The sequence below is a fragment of the Meleagris gallopavo genome, chromosome 1 (genome assembly GCF_905368555.1).
Source record: "Meleagris gallopavo chromosome 1, MGAL_WU_HG_1.1, whole genome shotgun sequence".
Taxonomy (NCBI): domain Eukaryota; kingdom Metazoa; phylum Chordata; class Aves; order Galliformes; family Phasianidae; genus Meleagris; species Meleagris gallopavo.
Window position 1 is genome coordinate 119,303,736 of NC_139404.1, and position 23,552 is coordinate 119,327,287.

General features: G+C 40.2%; 1 protein-coding gene across 3 annotated transcripts in view; it reads right to left on the reverse strand.

The window, feature by feature from the left end:
- REPS2 (RALBP1 associated Eps domain containing 2) overlaps positions 1-23,552 on the reverse strand; it is a 96,093-nt gene that overhangs the window by 48,347 nt on the left and 24,194 nt on the right. For 2 of the 3 annotated variants that reach the window (XM_085211525.1, XM_085211517.1), the window contains exons 2-9: positions 18,019-18,142; positions 16,266-16,414; positions 15,268-15,394; positions 11,868-11,965; positions 10,093-10,231; positions 7,620-7,683; positions 5,197-5,339; positions 2,110-2,204 (exon numbers count right to left, since the gene is read on the reverse strand). In XM_085211525.1, the coding sequence (XP_085067651.1) occupies positions 2,110-2,204; positions 5,197-5,339; positions 7,620-7,683; positions 10,093-10,231; positions 11,868-11,965; positions 15,268-15,394; positions 16,266-16,414; positions 18,019-18,142 (939 nt within the window). The remainder of the gene's footprint in view (positions 1-2,109; positions 2,205-5,196; positions 5,340-7,619; positions 7,684-10,092; positions 10,232-11,867; positions 11,966-15,267; positions 15,395-16,265; positions 16,415-18,018; positions 18,143-23,552) is intronic. The other variant, XM_085211534.1, reaches the window with a different exon arrangement.

Consider the following 23,552-nt stretch of genomic DNA (forward strand, 5'->3'; position numbering starts at 1 on the left):
GAATTGATGATAGATGGAAAGAGACAAAAGACATGGAGATGATGCATATCTGATTGCATTGATAATACAGTATTTCTAACATAGTGGCCAAGTATCTAAACTGTGTTTCCTCAAATAGCCAAGCTACAAATTAAATTGTAACAGTGAATTACTGCACTTCCCACACAGTGAGATGAATGGGAGATGAATTATTGAATTTCCAAATGAAACTCATTCAGAGCATTAATTCCAAACATAAAAACATCAGTTGAACAACAACAATGAAAAATCAAGCCAAAATCATTCTCAAACCAGTTTTGAGAAGAGATTTTGTGCTCCATTAATCTTGGATAACAAAGGACAAAAATAACACGGCCTTACAAAAAACTAATTGAGAGCTCTGCCCAACGTGTCTAAGTCCTAGACAGTGAAGAAAAAATGCAAAGCCAGGGAAATCACTGAGATAAAATCCGGTAACTCTCACTATTCTCAACCAGCAGGTAATCATGCTAGAAAAGTTTCCTGGTTTTCAACATAGCCATAAAAAAAAAATCAATTTTACAGAACATCTTGCCATCTTGCAGAAACTAGGAATGGAGCAGCAGTGCATCCAGCTGTTCCCCCAAGAATGGTAGTTGACTATTACACAGCACGGTAAGTTTTTGCCTTTATGGTGAGAACATCTCAAGGAGGGAGCAGAGAGCAGGCAGAGGGGGTTTTTAACAGCTTAACTTTTGGAAATCAAATGAAAAGTTAAATGTAAAATGAGGGATTTGTTGCTTGGGGTTTCTGTGAGCCTGAGCTTTTTTGCTTAGATTTATCCTTACTGTGCACCTACATTAATGGACTATAAACAAGCAGAGCCTAAAAATAAGACATCTGATAAGATCGTGGAATTGTACTGGTTAGGTTATTGGAATAACATTTTATGATCAGGAAACATAAGACGACTTGGAAAGCAAGATTTCTGGACTTTCTGAAATATATATACAAATGCTGTAGTCTCACAATCCCAAAGGCTGTGCTACTGAAGAACAAACCTTACCATAACTTTGCAATAACAAAAGTCTGCTCTGTTTATCTGCGCAATCACTTGTGAAGACAGCATTCTAACTGGAACAAGGACTCCCCAGACCACACAATACCAGAAAAATAGCACTGCTTTCAAAATCCAGTAGATATGCTGTGCTTTAGTTGAGCTGCTGTACAAAAGCAATACCCAGCAAGTGCGTTAGGGAGACCACACATATTTTAAAAGTTCCAGAAAACAAGAGTAGATGTTCAAAGCGTCGTCTGCAGCATTACCCAAAGCACACATTACACTCGGCTGTGTTAGAAGTAGTAGCTCAGGAGGGCCTGTCTGACCCTCCTGAGTTAAATTTAGTGATGGAAGAGCTGAGTTCTGAGCTAGAACCACCCCAGAACAAGGCACAGGGTTGAAATAACTGGGGAAACACTTTGATGAGCTGTCATGACATGTCATGACTTTTTAACCTGGCAGCAGCATCAGAAGAGCCTTCTATTCAATTGCAGCAGCAATCTGCAGCACTTTTCAGAACCTTAACAATTCTGAGCTGAAAGCCCATTTTTTTCAGTCAATCTGCCATTTCATTCTCTGTCTTAAATGCTAAAGCCTTGAATCCCACAGTGAATTCATTCAGAATTGCAATATCCAAGCACGACTCAGTGGTTGTTGTTAGTTCAGCATTAAAGACTGTTAAACTTTTTTTTTTTAACCTCAGTAATAAGGACTTCTCCTTAACTTAGTTTTGCTTGCAACAGACTTTCATCTGACACTGTGATACTGTTCACAGTAGATCCCTAGGATTCCTTCCCTGTTCTCCCCTCAGAACAGCTTTCCAGCTCCTTACAATTACTAAGTAGACCCTTAGGTGCTAATTCCTTAGACTATAAGAAAGCTCAACAATAAACTGGGGACTAAGTCACCTAGAACTCAATTGTGTGTGTCCAAATAGGGATACTTTCAACTCCAAAGAAGCAAAGTAGAAGAAACCAGAAAAAGACAAGACTTTTCATCTCATTGGCATGTAGGGAAATGGAGCTTTGAAAGTATGAGACTGTCCTATTGCTTGGCACTCTGCAGGAGCTGTCCTGACCACACTTCCTCACCTCCATCCGGCTGAAGTCCCGTGTCAGCTGGCCACCAGGCAATGGTTCAGAGTAAGAATCAAACAGCGCACACTCATGCAGAGGCTTCAAGGAGGCTAGAGGGGAAAGGAGAACAATAAAAAAGACGGAAAAAAAAATCAACAAGAGACTAATCAATAGCACTTCTTAAAACCAGTTACACACTAAAATGGAAAGCAAGAAAAACCAAGGACAAAAAACCCAGCCACTGCTGCAGTACCTATCATCTGCAGTATTCCTCAACTAAACCGCACTGAGAGCGGAAAAAAAGAAAAAACAGTTCTAAACTTTTCATGGCAATATTCGCAAGAACTGCACTTCTATTCCGTAGGCTCAGGTTCTTCTGCTGATATCACTACAGGATTAGTTAATCTACCCTAAAAGCTCGTAAACCTTTCTTCTTATGATTGGTTATACTGAATACAGAATAACCAGTTTTCAGGTCAAGTCTCTAGTTTCTGGCTAGCCTCTAGTTCAGCTGGAGAAATTGAGCTCTTGCAAATCTGTCTTAATTTAAAATACAGTGGGTTACATACAGGGCAAATAGCTTGACAGATTTTTTTTGTTAATTTAATAAAAAAATTCAGAGAATAAGGTGCTGGGTCAAATTGTCAGCAGATCTGTGCCAGGATAGAGTTTGGCCCTGCACTTGTAGTTTATAGAACAAGCAATAAAACTAGCAAGATTAATTCATTCTGAAGTGCTCTGTCTTATGCTCTGAGTCACTTTATCTGGAGCTTTAATAGTCTTATCAGACACAAATATTTCCCTTGAAAAACCTACTCCATCCTGAACTTAATACAATCTAATGAAAAACAGTTTCCAGAAACCTTTATCATGTTCCAAATCAGACAAATAAAATCTAAATTTCAGAGAAATTAAATCGATGAAAACACTAAAAAGTTTATTTTAAAAATCTCTTTTGAAGTTTTAGCCAAGTATACGATGATTTGCTTACTTATCAATCCTTTTATTTTAGAACTTGATGCAACCAGAACCATATTCTTTCTTGTCATTCACAGAGGTACAGTGCATTAAGATGCTGTGTTTTTTAATTATGCAAGTCTAAAGATTTCAGAATCCTGACTAGGCAGCAAGACATTTCCAGATCCTCAAATCAACAGCATTAGCTTATTACCCACGGCATGTAGTGTGCCTAGAACAATTAGTCCTATCATCCTTTTACAAAGACCACTTGAAATGCTTGGCTCTGTTCAACACATGAAAAAATAATCATCTATGAAATTGATAGATGCTCAATGCTAAAAGGAACAAATTATGGAAAAGGACTCCTGGAGAACAACCACAGCTTACCATGCCCTTCCTTCCATGGATGTAATGACTTGATACTACTGTAGGTAGATTTATATGAAGACTTATTATCATTGAATGGTTTGGGTTGGAAGGGACCTTTAAGATCATCTAGTTCCAACTCCCCTGCTGTAGGCAGGGACATCTTCCATTAGACCAGGTTTCTCAAAGCCCCATCCAGCCTGGCCTTGAACACTTCCAGGAAGAGCACATTCACAACCTCACTGGGCAGTTCCAGTGCGTCATCACCCTCACAGTGAAGAATTTCTTCCTAATATCTAGTTTAAATCTACCCTCTTCCAGTTTAAAACTATTTCCCCTCATCCTGTCGCTACCTACCCTTACAAAAAAACCCCTCCCAGCTTTCCTATAGGCCCCCTTCATGTACTGGAAGGCCACTATAAGGTCTCCTTGGAGCTATCTCTTCTCCAGGCTGAAGAGCCCCAGCTCCCTCAGCCTGTCCTCATAGCGGAGGTGCTCCAGCCATCTGATCATTTTCACAGCCCTCCTCTGGACCTGCTCCAACAGCTTCATGGTTCAGGGCATCCATTACCACTGTTAGTCTCAAAGTGCAGTGATCTGAGGATCTATCTCCACCTCTGGCAACTCTAGTTTAAAACCCTCCTGATTAAATTGGAAAGCTTGCTGCCAAAGATGGTTTTCCCCTTTTCTGACAGATGAACTTGCCAACCTCAGCCTGCAAGACAGAGCTTATAAGCTATTTTATGATGACAACAGGAGTAAAAGTGGTGGTACTGGAGGGAAAAGAGTAGCTGTAATTATGACAAGGGAATGTAATTAGAGAGACTAAAAGTGATGAAGTTTTGGAGGTACAGGTTTCACAGGAGCTTCTCCCTTTGGACATGAAGATAGTAGAACATAATTCCACCAGAAATTACTTATTAAATGTTTACCCTGTATCAGATTTATTTTTGTAACTGCAGGTTGATTTGCTCTTTTCCTGTCTTTTAATATATTCAGTGTCATCAAATTTAATGGAGATTTTATTAGGTCTCAAATATTATCCCTTAGCACTGTAATTATCATCTGTGATTAATCCTCCTTGCCCTAAAAAGCCATGCACATTTTTCAGATTGAACACTGTATGTCAATGTTCACTCATAATTACAAAAGACGTAACTGAAGTGAACAAACGAAAGGGCATGTTTCTCATTACATATTGTTACTGAGGTGTATTATATTTTGGAATAACATCCTTGTTTTTCACAAACTGTTGTAATCCCCGTCATTAGCGAAAATTAATTACAGCAGAAGCTGTGGATTACATAACATGAGTTAAAACAAAATTCACCCTTTCATATAACTGGTGGCTGAATGCAACAACGTATATTAGCACAGTAATTTCTAAAGCAATCCAGTCTTGTTTCCAACACATCTTCAAAAGACAGATACATGAGAAAATAACTAAGAGTTAAAAGCCATATATGTCTTGTTGGTTTGTCGTAGCTACATCTAATCATCTGCCACTTTAGCTATAATGGCACCTAAAGTACATTGGAGCAGACAATCAGACAGAGGCAGGTTACATGTCACAGTGTTGTTTTGTGCTCTCATATATCCAATCTTCAACAATTGCATCATAAACACAATTAGAAACACATGCCTTAAAAAAAAAAAAAAGGGAAGTCACTATGCAATGAACTCAGCTCCAATGAGTGAGGAAAATTAAACCTTGTTTACAAGCACCATGAGTTTCTGAGGTGGTTGTAGGACTTAAACTTGCTACAGGAATGTTACCTGCTTGGAGGTAGTCCGGCAGCAGTGTCTCAGGCAGTGTCTCAGGCAACTGGTAACCATTCTTCCTTGCAACCACCAGATGGAAAGCAGCACAAAACTCAGGGAGTGTCAACGCCCCATCACAATCCACATCGCTGAGCTCCCTGCAGGTACAGCAGTAACATGTTTACCAAGCCATCACCTCTGGGAATTATACACGTGCAATCACAGGGGATGGAGAAATTAAGCTTTGAAAACACGTATTTTGATAGAGGACAATCACTGTTTTTTTTCTACTTGACTGTAACTATTAAAACTCCTGGGACCACAGAAGAGCCTGGGTTAGAAGGGACATCAAAACCCACCCAGCCCCAACCACTGCCATGGGCAGGGCTGCCCCCCACCAGCTCAGCTGCCCAGGGCCCCAACGTGGCCTTGAGTGCCTCCAGGGATGGGGCACCACAGCTCCTCTGGGCAGCTGTGCCAGCGCCTTACCACCCTCTGAGTCAAGAATTACCTCGTAATGTCCAATCTAAATATCTCCTCATTTATTTTAAAGCCAACATTTGCCTCTGACATCATGGACCAACATAATAATATAGGAAGCATTATTTTTGGAGCAGCCCTTGCAAATATCTTGCATTTCTAAGAGTGAAATCAACTTTCTAATGGTTGAAAGCAGTTTTGACTAACCCATGCAGGATCTTAAGCCAGTTAAAGCAAAGTTAAAAACAGACTTCAGCAAGGGTTTAATTAGCAATGCTGACTAGCCTCAAGGAAATAGGTAAACTAAAGTTCTTGATATGTCCAAATATTACTGTTCACTGCTCATTAAATCTCTTGTATCTTTAACTCTTGAATGCTTATAAAACAATAAAACTGGGCTTCAGATATTCAAGAATTCAATTTCATAAATTAACTCCTCTGCCAGAATAAGTAATATCTTACTACTAACACAGAGACTAAAATACAGAAACACATAACTTTCGACACTTTGAAAATAGCAAGTATTTTTTCAAGCTGCTGAAGTCATAGTGGCAAACATAAAAACATCCCATATGTTTAACACAGTAGCATAACTGATAAATCATTACAAAAGTATAATTATCTACTAGAAAGGAATGCTTTCTTTGAATTCTGTGCAGAGAACAACTTACGTGAGCAATACGAATACAATGTGTTTTATTAACGTATTGGTTTAATCCATTCTTCCTATACAATCTTTACTTCAAATTCAAATACTGACTTCCCCTAACAGAATGCCTTTCTGGTTGTGTTTCTGTTGTTTTTTTTTCATAGAATCATAGAATGGCCTGGGTTGAAAAGGACCACGATGATCACCCAGTTTCAACCCCCCTGCTACGCGCAGGGTTGCCAACCAGCAGATCAGGCTGCCCAGAGCCACATCCAGCCTGGCCTTGAATGCCTCCAGGGATGGGGCATCCACAACCTCCTTGGGCAACCTGTTCCAGTGCGTCACCACCCTCTGAGTGTAAAAATTCATCCTAATATCTAACCTAAATTTCCCCTGCCTCAGTTTAAAACTATGCCCCCTTGTCTTATCACTATCCACCTATGTAAACAGCCATATTTCCTCCTATATATATACCCCCTTCAAATATTGGAAGGCCACAATGAGGCCTCCTCAGAGCCTTCTCCAAGCAGCTTTGTTGTGTTGTTGGTTTTTTATTTTCCTTTTATTTTCTTGACTTACAATCTGCTTTGAAAAAATTCCAGACATATTCTTGGACCCCAATATATGTTTTGGCTCTTGCAAGCTTTTCTTCATATCTATCCTCACAAAAGCATATATAAAGTAAAAACTTATCAGCACTTTTGAACAACACTTAAAACAGTTTTCCTGCCTAGATGCAAGGAAGACACTGAATTACAAAGCACCACATTGTTTATGAAAAGATCATAGAATTCTTGTCAAATTTTATCATGTACAGTTCCATCTACAATTGTTCCTAAATAAGCTCATTAAAAAGAAGTGTGCAGCTTCATTAGAAAAGCATTGATGAATTATGTAGTTGTACTTACTAAAAATTAGGCATTAATTAGGCCTCATCTGACAGAACAAAGCCAGAACCATAAAGCCAACAACACATCTAAAACATTCCAAATGTGCCTTTCTCTACATCGTTTCATGAAAAATGTCAGTTCGTTGAGCTAATGATGTTTCTTACAGCACACTTAGGAACAGCTCTCAGTTACACTGCTCTTCAAGCCTTTCCCATCCTGCTGAGCAGGCAAACATCCCTGCAGAAAAGAAGCGTGTCAGGAAGATCAATGAGCACCCTGCTGCTTGGGCCTGAGAGTGAATCTGGAGATAAGAATGATAATTAGAATTGAAGAAGCTTTTTTTAATTCAAAAAGAATTCTTCAATTAGGTATCTTTTGAAAAACAGGATACACATCCCAAATGCTACTACAGTACTTACCAGATGTGAGAAAGCTCTGGGATGGGCAGCTTTGATTTTGTGAAGAAATTCTTTGCCACGGAACCTGTTGGGAAACCATGTCTTATCAACTGCTAGAAATTAATTCTCCAGTTGTTTACATTTGGTCCAGGCTGCTGTACCAGAAGCAGCTGGTTACTGTATGTTCAGCAAGCACTAGGATTAACTGCATCCTAATGTAGCTGTTGGACCATTTGTGACAGAGAAATCCAGACAGAGCTGTTGACCTCATTTCCCCATTCCCTCTACATGGGAAAAATAGATAAAAGAAAAAATGCTTCAGTGATAGTGATTATAACTAACACATTACCATGTCACCAAGGATGAAATAACGGACACAAACAGCTCTGCTTTATTCAGAAGCCACGTGCATGGCAGTGCAGTGCTGCAATGTATGCTACTCTCCCAAACTACTGCTTTAACCACAGCATCACTTTGAATGGCCCAAATATAAAATAAGCACATTGGGCATACTGCTACTGGGGCAGCACAAGTTTTCTGTGTTCTGGAAGCCCTGCCAGGATGTAGGCTTACAAAACCTACATTGATATTTTACAGAATGTAAAGTAACACACACTTCTAGGTTGATACCCTTTTTTCTTCATGCATTCAGGTCACTGCAGTATGTGAGAAAGGCTGTAACTAGGACAGGTCAAGATACAGCTAGCGCAGCATGTAATCTATGGAGCCAGATGTCAAGAGAGGAGGACAAGACCATGACATAGCCATATAATAGTACAGCTCCAGAATATCCCCACAAGCACTGACCTGGGCTAGGGCTGAAATATTCAGTACCGATGGATTTTCATATGATAGATTTCTTAAATAAATTCCAAAGCCTGAACAAATTTCTAGCACCTGTATCGCCCCACAACAAAGATTTCTACAGCTTAATTATTTTAAGATGTTGTGGGAAGCTTGAATTTATCACTTATAAACAGTAAGTCTGGATGTGTAAGGACTGTCTGAGAGTCTTGCTCGACATAAATAAAAATGCAGAGCTCCCTGAGAAACTCTATATGAGGATACGGATGCACACAGTCACAGATGTATATAGGTGTGTGAGGAAATGCAGTGTAGTTGAACAACCATTTTCTCCCTCGAGTAAATTATAAAAAAGAAACTTAATTGAGGAAAAGTACTGCAGAAGCATTAATTTCTGTCAGCATCAGGTAATTCATCACAGAATCACGAAGTTGGAAAGGACCTACAAGATAATCTAGTCCAACAGTCCTCCTATAACCATTACTACCCACTAAGCTACTAAGCACATCTTCTAGCACCTCATCCAGACAATTAATTCATTCAAACCTTTGGCTCCATCCAAGGATGCTGAATCCCAGATGATGCTGAAGAACAGCAGTACACCTAGACTCAGAAAAAATGTCCTCACTGTAAACCCTGCTACTTCTTTGACAGACTGTCAGTAGCTGCAGGGAAGCCTCTCACAGGCACTCTGATCCTCCTATTCAGGATGGAAACGCAATCTCATTATGCTGTTACTACAATTATACCATGTATGTGCTCTCCAGCATTTGCTTTCAACCACCTCGAAGTCAAAATCTCAGTCCCTCAGAGCCATAAACTCTCAGGCTTGATACACAGGTCAGTTAAACACATGCTTAACTTTCATCATATGGAAGCTGTCGCTTTTCTGTTGGGAAAGTTAAGCCCAAGCCTACAGAGTTTTCAGCTCAATAAACACTGCAAGTGTGATGTACAAATACACACACTCAGAATATTAGATCATCCTAATTTTCACCAAACCACAATGCTTCTCCTAAGAGGTATTTTCTCCAAATCAGGACCGAACATTTAGCGTTGCCTCAAGTCTGAGCAGCAAGCGTGCATATTCTCTCAAAGGTTTCAAATCATGCACTGGAAATAGGTAACCACTTTGTTTTTGTGTGAAGTCACAATTTTTTTACGTCTTTTTCCCCTTAGCTCTGCAAAGAGCTTAAACAAGGACAAAAATATGATGTGTACCATTACTGCTGCCAACAATAACACCTGTGAAACAGGACAACAGGAGTGCAGATGTCTATTAAAAAGCACTGTTTGGATTTCTACGGAAGATGCACAGGGGAGAGAAAAAAGTCTTGCCTGATTCTCTGATGGCAGAGTAAACTTGCAGGGACTAAAATGAAGGGGAAAGAGATCTTCAGTATTGAAGAGTATCTGCAAAACTGAAGGAGGTATGATGCATTTCGCTTTTCAAACGGTTACTCTTCAGAACTGAATTAGTTCTGAAAGAATTAATATCCATATTTAGGAAAAAAGCATAATGCCCACAGTATTGGTCTGTTCTTTAAGTTGCCTGCCTTTAAAAATAAATCACAATGAACTCTTGTTCATAAGCTCATTAAAGAGAAAACAATTAATTCAACTACTTAATACTTCACATCTCTCAACCTGGTTCCCCTACTCAAAGTGGACATGTCTTGGTAAAAATTACCTGAAATAAAGGAGTTCAGATCGGGCTGCAGGGACTTGAACTGATTGACATAGTAGTCTCTCTGCTCCTCGGTTATCCTCCAAGGGTCATCTGAGTAATGGGCACTGCTGTCCGGCTGCTCCCTCTCCACTGAAAGAGACTGAGAGAAGGGTCACCGGCATCAGCATTTGGGTTCAAGAGAGGGCCAGATAGGGCATTGGGAACCTCAACAGACCAGATTCATGCTGTTCTGGCAGCAGACAGGTATTACAGAAAGATGAAAAGTAGAAATGGTCACACTGATTACTGTCTTGTTACTTTTAACACTGAGGCTAATACTTTATCTGGGCAATTAAAGGAAGTTTTACATTACCAAAGCTAAAAGAAAAACAAAATCTTACTAGTGTTGACCACAGTAAAGTCATCCCTTACCACCTCTGGATTCATTCTGGGGTTTCAGCCATGCTTACAATCTGAACTGAACACCACATATCTAAAAGGGGCTAGTAATGGGCCTACATCTATACCTGTGCAGTGCAGTGCCTGACTTTTTAGCTCTGCTAAGAAACTATTTGGCCTTGGAGAGATGCTGTATCTACAGAGCTGGTCTGCCTCTGCATCCACAGCTCACCCAAGGTAATTCAGTATACACTTCATTCAGATTTGCAAGCCCCCAGAGATCTCCTTAATTTTCTATCATTTCCCTCACTTTGAGTAAAAACCACAACTTGGGGAAAAAGAATATTCTAGAGGATGCTGCAGTCCTTTATTTACACGCTTTTTTGACTGACTCTAGAAGAGGGCTGCCAATATAATTAGGGCATTTGTTGAATTGAAATGACTTTGGGTTCAAGACACTTTAGGTCTGGATGATAGCACTCATAAAGAGAGAGGGGGTAAGAATGAACAACCAGGTGCCAATCACCTCCAAAACCCTTTCTCTGACAGACATCACTCAATTTAAGAATCAAAGCAAAATACTGGTTCTGAAATACATCAAAAGATCCCCTGAAACAGGCAACTTCATACAGTTGTAAATTAATTTTCATTTCAAAGTACTGCACAAATGCATTCAATTTCATTTCCAGTTTGCACAAATTATACGCCATTATCTCTAGATCTTTCCCTGAAGCTTTGGTGACATTTTATTATGGGATGCTAAACACTATGGAAAAGTTACAAAGTCCCTGAGTTGCATTTCTTTAGGAAAAGCTCCCCCTTGAGAGAGCTCTGTGCCTCCTCAGGGCAAACTCTGTTTGCATAAGAAATGTACAGTAGGCTTACTGGAACATCAGAAAAATCTGCTTTTACAACGAGCAGGAAAACATAGGACCCACCTCATAAGAACAATAAATGACCATAAATCTGTTTATTCTGCTTGAGCTGTCATCTCATAAACTGGGATAAAAAAGGAATACACACAATATTGGATCTCTGTGCATGTGTTACAGATGACATCCTAACTCAAGAAAGAATCTCAATGAAACCTCATATATTTCAAATTAAAATGTTTTGCCTCTGCTAGGATAACCTCACAATTATTTTTAACATTTGAAAATTCTCAGTCTAGTTTTCCTTTCCACATTTGGTGCTTCTCATTTTTCTTAGCTCTAGCAATTTAACTGGATCATTCATTTTAATTTCTACTTCCTTTTTCTTACACTAAAAAGCACCCTTCAGTGTCTTGTCTAAAAATACTACGGAGAACACTAACTTTTTAAAGCGAGAGTTCTTTCTCAATTTTCTCAATTGCTTTATCAGTAACATTGCTGAGGAAAAGACACATAATTCATTACCCGACTAAGAGTTGAACATGCGAGAGCAGGTTTGGCCCCGTAATTCCCTGATGATGATCCATCCTGCTGGTGAGTAGAGTGTCTGACTTCATAGGGAGCTACAGACATTTAAAATGAGTACATAAATGAAAGCATAATCCAAAAGCAAAACATTAAATCCTGCAAGTATCAGTGACCTTAGTAACATAGTATCAAAGAACATTGAGTCTTCAACAACAAAATGCCAGCTACATGCTTGTCTTTAGATGTTTTTGATGGAAATTGTCACTATATGCTAGTAGATAACAGAAAACATTATAAATAATGTGTAAATATATGTCTGTATATTCTGTTTATATATTTATACATTGTCTTTACTTATACTTTTATATAGCAGAAGATAGCATTACAAGTAATAAGAAATAGTTGAGCTGCAAAACAATATGCTTTGACAACGCTATCAAACAGTAAATCCCTAATGTTCTATATAATAATCTTCCATCTGCTATTCTTCCCCCTTTCCCTGATTTCTTTTGAAAATCAAAATACGTGACTCACCACTTGTCATTATTTGGAGTAAAGTTAGTCAAGAAAAGTAACAATCGCTCCTTCTTTTGTCAAGATAAGTCACTTGCATTCCACTGCAGTAAATATAGTAAGCAGTGACATAACGGCACATTTAAGAACAATGTTTTAAGAATAGGTCAAGCATGCAAACGCAAAGGCAACTCGCTTGCAAACTCTTACAGAGGTGAAAACTTTTGCTCTTGGCACATCTAAAATACACTGCTACAATGACAGTTAGCGTTAGGTAAACAAAATTTAAAAGAATCTGGATGAAAAGTGAGTCCAAGAAATCTTAACGCTTTTGAGCTCAGGAAGACCTTAAAAACTACATTTCTAAACCCCCTCGGTTTCCTAAGTGACTTATCCTGTATTGGTACCTATTTTTATTCCTGTACAATTAAGTTCTAATTTCAGGAAAAAAAAAGAAACAAAAAGAAAAAAAAAACAAAAAACCACAGGAAGGAAGTTGGGAAATATACAGAAGCACTTCAAGAGGAGATTTAAGCACAAGGTCACTGCTATGTGTTTGCAAGCAAGAAAAACTTCAAAATTACCCAGAAAAAAAGTAAAATCCACTAGTATTTGAATACCGATGAATGCAGAGCAAAGGCTGACCATTAAGTCACTCTGTCCCAATTTCAAAATCACGTATTCAGTATAAAATATATTTACTAAGATCACTTCTGTGAAGCTGTTACCTCACACACACACACAAGTGCTGCTATTTTCAAGTCTATCCTCTTGTGTGCTCACAGGAAACTGGAAGGTTCTTAATTTAAAAGGCCAGAAGGAATCAGTACGTCATCTAGCCCAGCCCTCTGGTACAGCACAGGTCCTAACATGTTATTCAGTTACTTCCACTGAGAATGCATTTGGCTGAAGAATTTTTTTCTGGAAAGGCATCCAATGCTGATCTGAAAACATCTATGTCCTTATTTTAATCCCAAATGCTTTCTGAAAAATACATTTAGTGCTCTACTCCTCCAGGATTGTACCATCTCAAGCAGCTGAATGATTAGTTTCAGAAGTTGATATGCCTGGACTGGATGCTGCTGTCTTTATGTATTTTGCACAATACTGATTGATTCCGTGAGAAGTTTCACTGAAGTTACTACTGTAAGCAAATTCCTAGGTACTCCACCCCATGATCCCAAAAAAACATTCTGTTGGCAGAGACTGAAAAAAATCCCAGAAAACAGCAGAGAGCACTACTATGGGCTGCTTTGATGGCATCCTCCTTCCTTGTGCTCCGGTCTTCAGCGTGTCTGCTGCTACTGGTCTCATTCATCAAAGCGGAAAACATGTCCTACCAGAAGGCAACCTTACTAACATTGCTTATTTCAGAAGTCATCCATTACTGTTTTGATCAGTTATGCTAAGGGTGGGGTGGGAAAAAGTCCTGTTTCTGAATGAATGGTGGTTTACCTAACCAATAAATGGAATGCTTGCAATTCAGCACTAATACGATTTTCACGTGAAGACCATTTGACAGTATTGAACACTTTCCGTAAGGAGTTTCTAAATGTTGTATTAACTCTGTTTTTTTTCCACTCATTTGTAAACAAAAACAGGGCTCCTAACTAAAGGAGAGCTATATGCCAGTACCTATGCTACCTTCACCGCCTTGGTCACCAGATGCTGCAATTAGGAGAGCACAGATATCCTACTATTAACAGGAGCACCTCAGGCTTTTGTAAAAATTGGCTCCTGCTCCACTATCCTCTGACCAAAACCAGAAAGTTTTGCCAATTAGTTTAAAGGAAGGACAACATTGTAGTGCCTTATTTTTATCTGTTTTGTCTACATTATGCTGCTGGACTGTATTTATATTCATGTCCCATTGTAATTTCCGTTTTGAAATCAGACAGATTATTATCATTTCCTGCAAAGGAAGGTCCATTGTAAATCTGAATATTAATATAGTAGCTACTGAAATAATGAGCTTTGCTGATTCATGGTCACTCTGTTGTCCACCAAGAAACCCAGGTCCTTCTCCACACAGAAGGTCAGCTCCTAACCCATACAGATGCATGAAGATATTCCTCTCCAGGTGTAGGATTCTGCACTTCCCCTTACTGAACTTCATAAGGCTCCTCTCTGCCTAACTCTCCAGTCTGTCCAGGTCTCACTGAATGGCAGCTTAGCCTTCTTATGCATTGGCCGCTTTTCCCATACTTTCATGTAATCAGCAAACTTGCTGAGGGTGCACTCTGTCCATTCATCCAGGTCACTGATACAGACGTTGAACAAGACAAGACCCAGTACTATGATGATAGAGAGCAGCTTGGCAATCACTTCTGGGCCAGCTCCCTCTGCACTCATGGACACATCCTGTCAGAGCCCATGGATTTGTGTATGTCAAGTTTGCCTAGACAGTCTCTGAACAGATCCTCCTTGACCAAGGGGAAGTTTTCTCTCTTTTATCTCCAGATTCTGGAATTTCTGAGAGGCAGTCTTAGCAATGAAGACTGAAGCAAGGAGAGGGTTCACTAACTCCTCCTTCTCAGTGTTCTCCGTTACCAGGGCACACACTCTGAAAATACTTACAAACATATCCACTGTGATATATCACAGAGAGTCTTGCCAGGGACTAGGTATGAGCATTCATCTGCGAGCTGTGAAACATAAATCTAACTAATCTACCTGAAAGTAAACAAGAAGACAGAATTGAACAATCAAAGAAAAGCTCTTAGGCACAATAAAATGAGATGACTGGATCATCTTCCAAAACAGGGGTATAATTAAACTTTAAAATCTCTACGCTGACTGTCAGTTCCATTTGAAACTTGGATGCTTCTGAGAATAGGAAAAAGAATAACTGAACACAGTGTGCACATCCCTACTTTTGTCCTACCTCCATGCTGCTGCTCCAGCCCACTTCTTGATTTACCATATCCATAAGTTAAGGGTATTCTCTGGTAGGTAGATGGAGAAGCAGGAGGTGAACAGATCGGAGACATTGGTGGAGACTTGGGTTCCTGCTTCAAAAACACATCAACACAGAAAGGAATCCTGAGACAACAACAAAACCAAGTAATTCTGCACAGCAGCCCAAACACATACAGCATGATGGATGAAGAAGAGGAAAAAACACTGCAATTTCCTCAGACCCCCTATATCCAAGAAAACTCTCACTAATAAAGAAAAGATGAATTTGGTATTGAACCTTCCAGGATGAAAGTATGGTAATGGCATAGCAAAGTTTTAAAACAGTTCAGGACAATCTACTTCCAAACATGCCCGAGGAAGTATCTGCACAAGGCTTAATATGAGACAACTGGCAGTTCAGGACAAGAGAAGCTGGGATGGTGTTTCACTGTGGACAAGAGAAAGAGAGTTTTTTCTGGACTACCCCTGGAGCAGATTAGAAAGGAAGGAAATATGGTAGCTAATCCCACCCAGAAAAAACCAGCTCCCCCATTTCAGCACCTCTTCTCCAACTGAATGTTTCTGCAGCATCTAAGGATCATGCCTGCCATGAAAAATTCCTCATTTTCCTGTTTATTCCTCCTTGAGCAGAGAGATTTCTGTTTGCACCTCCTCCCCTTGACCTCTCCAAGAAATAGCACTACACTCAGTAGAACAACCTTGGAAGAACTTACACAAAATACTTACAAGGCTGACAGTTTAACACTTGCTCACATAAAGAAATTTCCCTCAGGGATAACCTGATACGAGAGATCATCAAAACAAGAGCACAGCCCTGATAGTGATTATTAACATGTAAGGAGCTCTTATTCAGTACAGTGCTGCAAAACTGCACACATTCACACAAGTGCCATCACTTCCAGGACCAGACCCAAATGCAGCATGCACAATGATACACTAGCCTGAAGAAGACAGGCCCATTACCTGTTTGTCTCCTTCATCTGTTCTTTTGTAGGAATTTTTTTCCAGAGTTGTGTGTGGAGCCTGAAACTTAACCCCGTGGAGCTCTGCTGGAGTCCCATACCATACTTCGCTGTCATTTTTCAGCGCCATGAACCGTGGCAGAGGTAATTCTTCATTAAAAGAGAGAAACATTCAATTGGGACTTCAGAACATTGAAAGTCCTTGAAGCAGTACCATATTGTAAAACCAGTGAAAAGTTTATCTGTAAAAGAAAACTACTTGTATTTCGTAACATTTATAAATATGCAACTCTTGTGATTACTTTATGTCTTAATAGAACATTACACAAAGCTACGTTTGCCATATTTATGCATTATCTCTTAATGCGTAGAGAAAGAAAGAAGCCTTACACACGTTATCACAGCAAGAGGCAAACTCATTTTGACTTGGAAGTGTTGTTTTTAGTAAAAAGAATAGCTTCCCATAGAAACTGTCTTACTGACTAATTCATTGGGTTGGGATGACAGCATTCTCAGTGCTCCCATCATACAGGGAGCAAATTAAAAATGGTGGTGTTCAGAGACCAGGTCAGAGCCCAGGGAGATGGGGGGTACCATTCCATCTCTGCTCTGCATAGCAGAAGAGTGACACCTAAGCAAATGGATCTTTAAGACAATTCATGACTAGTTTCGGAGAATCTTATTAGAAACCATTATTTTTGTGCAGTCAGACCTGAAGATCAATACAACTAAAATTAACAGAACATAGCGTTCAAGATCAAACCAAGCATCACCTCCATAATCATTTACACACCTACAACTGCTACGAGGAAGAAAAAGAAATCAATATAGGTTTGGTGCATGCTACTCATCCCACTCTAAAATCACTAATACATTTCAAGAGAAAATGCAATTAGCACTGGAAGCATCTCCAAGAGCAGGATATCAGTAGGCAGGCTGCAAGCACCCCTGTTCACTCAAATTGGTAGATGATATGCAGCTGCTGTGCTTGTAACACATACACACACACAGTATATCTCACCTCAGTTCAGGTTTCTTACTCAGTTTGCTTTTTCTCAGACCAGCAGCGGCATCCTTAGAAAGGAGCACAGCACAAGAGAATGTTGCATAAGTGGAAACCCTCCTGATCCTCAGCCTGAAGCCTGCCAAGGCTGAGCAAGGACAACCAGGGCAAGAAGACCCAGCTCCCTCTGTGCAGTCACTGTGACAGTTCTGCAGCTGAAAGGCACCTGCTTTCTCTCTTCACCACTTGAGTTCGATTTGCCTCTTAAGAAACATTTATCTCCATCAAAATGGTACACCTACTATTACTGCCACTACTTTGTGAAGAACAAAGCTCTTCTAAATTACATCTACCATACGTTGCCATACCTACCAATACAATGCGTTATTTTATCATGGCTCCCAAACAATCCTCCATCTGAAGCAGTACTGGTTTCCACTCAGAGGCCTTTGGGACCAGAGTCCAAATGTGGCAGGGAAGTGTACCTACAGCACTGTCCGGCTGTCACCCAGCAATCCCCTCAGGAGACAGAGCTGCAATCCTACCTCGGCCACACATGTCATTCAGTGCAATGTTCTACCATTTTTTCACTTAGAGAAAGTAATATCGCCTCCTACCCAGCCTCAGATCCTCAAAATGCACTGGTTTCACAGGCAAATTAGAAGAAAAGTTCAACACCACCAAAAGCTTGCAAGGATTAAAGACAGGGAAAAACAAGCATGGAGTGCTGCAAGCAACATTTGCTACTCACCATTCTTAATGCTCTCAATCCGTACTGGGAACCCTGACTGCGCTGCCGCAATTAACTTCAAAGCAATGTAAAACTGAGCAGGACCAAAATAGCCCACACGTTTGGCTCCACAAACTTCTGTGATCTAGGAGAGAAGAGACATTCTTGGTAAAATGCATTTCACTCTTTCAGGGAACGAGAACAGCTCTGCAAACGCAAGCAAAGAAATATGTATTTTAAAGTTCAAAATACTGATTGTATTTAAAGTTATCTATTAAATGTATTTGTTCTGACTGCTGTCTGATCACATTCCCCTTAGTACATCAGAGTCAAGTAGTTATTTATTATCATTTTCAGCTATAGTGAAGGGTAGCAGAGCTATCCTAAAATGATTTATTTGCTTTCATATTATGCACGATCTTAACAGCAGGTGAAATGATTGCTTATTTTGCACATTGTTTAGTCAGATGTTCCCACTGCAGGAGCTGTGGTGTTCACAGAAATACAATTAGACCTTACAACCACTGTAACTGGAATGGCAAATTCAGTACAAGAAATTCCCCTTCTGCTGCTTCCATGTTGTCTCACAGGTCTCAGTGTTGTCTCTGAACCCTATTGTTTTTAATTTGCTTCTTGTATGATTGCAAATACTATCATCCTGACCTAATAAATTCATTGGCACTTCTCCATGGATAGGTTCTCCTCTACGTAACACCCAACAGTGGGATGCTCCCAAGCTACAACAGCATACAGAAACTATTCAACTGAAGCATAGAAACAAACAGAACAAATTAATACCCATTTTTCTGTAATTATATATCTATTTACATAGATACATATATACATACACATACATGTGCATTCTATAGCAGAACATTAGGTGAAACAATTCCTGAAAACTGAGACATTTCAGAGTGTTATTACTAATCAATGAAAAGTATCTCCAAGCAAAGCTTTTCTTCTCTGGATGTGGCTTCTGCTTTGACTGACTGAGCTTTGTTTTTTTGCTCTTCCTGTAAGTTTCTGAGATGCATGGCTTCATTCCTTGCTGCACCAAGCTGATTTCTTTTTTCTCACTGCATGATTAAAAGAGAGATTGATTCTCTGGACAAGCAGAGCTCCAATTAACCACTGGAATCTGCCATTCCTTTTTTTTTTTTTTTTTTTTCCTTATGTCTGGCTGGGTGCTCAGATCCTGTGCCAGGACTTGGTGCTGAGGGTGGGAAACATGGCTTGCTGTGGTGCACAAATCCCTAGTTGTCAGCCCCAGGATGAAGCAGCCACAGCCAGAGGAGGGCACAGACACACATCAGTAAGCTGACATCAAACCTGGGTGCCCACTCTGGTTTATCACAGGAGAGGAGCAAGAGCGAAGATAAGGTCAGCCCCAGGACTGGAGGTGGTGGTCCATCAGCCATCACGCCCAGCAGCACCTCAGGGTACAAGTAGCCAAGACTGTGGCCGTGCATGTGCTGAGGGACTTTCCCCATCTCTGTTCTGAATGCTGTAAATTATCTGCTTGCTCTTGATATGGAAACACAGACATTTTATTTTGATGAAGCAGCTTAAACTCTTTTTTACTATTTAATTAATCAGGGATGCATGGGCTTTCAGAAACACTGTGCTGCTTCTCAAGCACACTTAAAACAACCATCCCAAAACCGCCTCTTTGTGACTTTGCCCTTCAATGGTAACAACAGCAAAATATTCTGTAGGCAAGATCTCCTCTGTGTTATTACAACAACTAAATACCGATCTCACGTTAATGGCCTGAAGCTACAGAAGTAAGCTGCCACAGAAGCTCAATTTATTACAGAACTGTAGATATTTACATAGATTAATTGTAGGTACAGGCATTTACACTCATTAGTTTCCCCGACAGCCAAAGGAAAGGGCTATGAGTCCCCCGGCAGCCAGCAGCTCACCCCACATACATCAGGACCCGCTCGGAGCTGCTGACTGGAGCACCTCTTCTCCTCCAGCAGCATGGGTAGGTGGCAGGTCAATCTTCATCCAAAACCAGTTCCTCAGAACATGCTGCCTGCTTCAATTCCCATAGCAGCTTAAACTCAATACTGCCTTTTTTTTTTTTTTTCTTTTTCATTTCCTGATGTTACCTTTTGCAGGGTCAGTGCACACAGCCTCTTGATGGGTAGATTGCATTTAGTGATATGCATTGCTGCAGCTAAGCTAGGTTGTGCAAAAAGCTATTAGTAGTCTCCAAGATCCATCTGAATTAAAGGCACTGTACCTGATGAGAAATTACATCTTTTCAGGATGAAAACTAGACTCTATCTAAGAAAAAAACAGGGAGCACTACTTTGGAACTGAGACATACGAAAATGTCCCCTGCAAAAGGGAAACATCTATACTGCTTTCCTTCAACTGATATTAAAAACAAACTCTTTTCATCCCTTCCTGTTGTCAGCTTAGGTTACTTTGTTTTCAGTGAGATAACAAGGAAAGAACTGATTTTTTTCCTACTCACACAAACGTAAAATAAAATAAACTGCAGACCTTGATACTGCAGGGGATTTTAACACAACACTATTGACAGTCAATTTCATTACTTTTTTTTTTTTTTTAGATGCTTCAGCAAAAAAAAAAAAAAAAAAAAAAAAGTAATCCTCTAGTGATAGCTGAATATGGAAGAAAAGTTTAATGCAGTACATGTTGGAAACAATTTTTCATGGTGGCAGGTTACTGCTGCCTCTTGCCAAATCTAACCTCGGGATAATAAACAGAGTTACTCAAAGACTGGTCTACTGAATGGCTCTTGAGGCACAGTGCTGAGTGGACTAAAACTGAGTTTAAATTTCTGTAAGGTATAACTGCATATGTGGAATAAATTCATGGGTCGGTTGCCACTTGAGAAAGAAAGTTCATTTCACACAACATGCAAAAGCAACATTTCTCAGAGAAGGATGGAGACCTGTGGTGCCTAACCTCATGCTTGCTCTAAGTCAGCCCTGGAACAATGCCTGTACCTTCAATGGCATTTCAGCAGAGAGCCTTAGAACTCATTCTGTACAAGAACCACATCGCCCTCCCTACCAAATAGCCATGAAAAATAGAGAGGAACTGCCTGTATATTCTTCTGATGGGCCAGAAGATTTTCTACAATTATTTTAACAAAAAATGTTCCCCCTCCCCCTCTCCATTTTTTATTTTTTATTTTATTTATTTGTTTATTTTAAAAGAGATCTCTGGCTTATCAACATTAACATTTAAGACATATCTATGAGCTGTTCTGTAGAGTGGCTGTTTTAAATTACCGTTCTCCATGCATACTCCTACTAGGAAAGTCTTACGTCTTGAGATGCTAGAACAAAAAGCAGGTTTTTTATTTATTATCCACTCACTGCTCTGCTCCATTAGCATGCAGCAAGTATTATTTTTGCAATTGCTCCTTGAAGACATCCCAATGAAACTGCTTTTCCCAGCACAATCTGACGTTGTTCCAGCTCTCCCTGTTTCTCTACAAACAAGTTTCCACTGTGATCTCCAAGAGCACTGACCTCTCAAATACCCTGGGCAGGTCCAATTTAGATTGCAAGAGCTGAACTTCGGGAGCCAAAACCTAAGAATGAAGTTTACTTACTGTACATTGAGTGCAAGGTACACTCAGAAAGAGCCATTTGGTAACCCTAGAGCAGATGGGCAGGCTGAGATGGCCATCTTCCAGCCTCAAGGGAAAGGTTTTCAGCTGTAAGCAATGGTAAAGCTGTGAAATTTTTCACTGAGAAGGCAGTGAAGTGCTGGAACAGGCTACCCAAAGAAGTTATAGATATCCCAACCTTGGTTGGATGGAGCCCTGGGCAGCCTGAGCTGGTGCCTAATTTAATGGCTGGCAACCCTGACTGCAGCAGGAGGTTGGAACTAGATGATCTTTGAGGTCCCTTCCAAACAAAGCCAAACTATAATTCTAAGATTTTTGCTTTTTCACTTAGCCAGTAACTCTGCTGTGCTGTCCTCTGGCACTCAGTTTGGGTCTGTTCTGCTCCCTTGTCATGATCTGTCACACCGCCTGTCACTTGCAGGCAAACCCAGCCCAGGAAAGAGGAAGTCTCTGTGCACATTCTGACACTCTGAAAGTGTATAAGCTGAATGTAAATTCTCTGTGAGAAAAAGAAAACAAGCAACAGCTTGCTTCTGAGTTAAAGAGAATTTTCTCACTACACCTTCTACCTCAGTCCAGCCCCCCAAAACACAATTTTAATGCTTGCTCTTGCTCATGATACGAAGAGGTTACAAGATCTTCCCCTTTCCTCTGTTTCCTCCACACTACAAGGAACAGGCTGAAGAGCTCCTGCCTAGACCCAGGACCAGCTGTGCTGACGCAGCTCTCCACCCAGCCCTCCAGACCCACAGCCCTATAATCTCTGCTCCAGTCAAATATTTGTAGCAGCAGCTTATCAACAGCTTATCACAAAACTGTCCCATGCGTCTGACCCACTTTGCTCCATAAAAAAAAAAAAAAATTAAATAAAATTCTGTTTACAGATTCTGAGATCTGCTTGTCACAGACAAGTTTTGCTACATTCTTAATCAGGTATTTCTTTCTGAATGGGTCATTGTTCAAATACGTGTAGCACTGCCTGGAGTCCAGGGCTCCTCTCTCTTCATTATTTGAAGTGAAGCCCAGAACAGCGCGTCCAGATACCAAAGGTCCACTGCCTGGGAAGAGCTGGGACAGTTTTGCACCCAGAGGAAGGGACTCTGCCATGGGGCAGGTTGTTAGTGCTGCTTCTCTGCCTCAGTCCATTACCTGCTCCTGCTCAGTCTTTCAAAAAAGGATGCTTTATCTGTTTTAGACTTCTTTAAACATCACCTGGAACGCTCACTAAAATTTCGGAAACTGGGTTCTGACACCTAAAAAGAAAGGAATTAGAAATTACTTACTTCATGGCTCACAGACAACACACACATAGGGCATTTTTAAAGACTTAACCACAAAACGTCTTGTCCTCACTTTAAACTCTGTATGACTCCAGTTTAAACTTATTGTGTTATTCAAGCTAAAGTGATAAGGTGAGTTACTGATCAGCTGCCACAGCTTAGCAAATCAGTTAACACAGTGGTAAAAAGAGCAGAAAGAAACCACGTTACATGTTATATAAAATGTGCCGACAGCCCTGCCATTGCTCACCAGGTTCTCTTGTGCTCACACAACCCAGAACTACTTGGTCTGCAGGTGCAGGTGCTCGCTTGGGCACATCTGGGGCAAGCTCTTTCCTTGGCAACAGTGAAGCTTTGCTAAGCAGCTCCAGGCAGAATGTTTTACACCAGCACCAAGAATTGCAAAGTTTATGATACAGAGCACATTTGGGCACACACAAAATATTTTCAAACAATTCTGCAAGTCTCATAATAACTTGATCAATGCAAGGGTCTGTGTAGTCCTCTGTTTCGGATTGTACATCAGCTGCATATGCCCAGACAAATTAAGAGCATGCAAATCATTTCTTGTCAGAAAGGACAACTGGCAATGCCAGCATACTACAAGCTACAAAAAAATACTGATCTGAATACTGTGCAGCTACCAGGACAGGTGA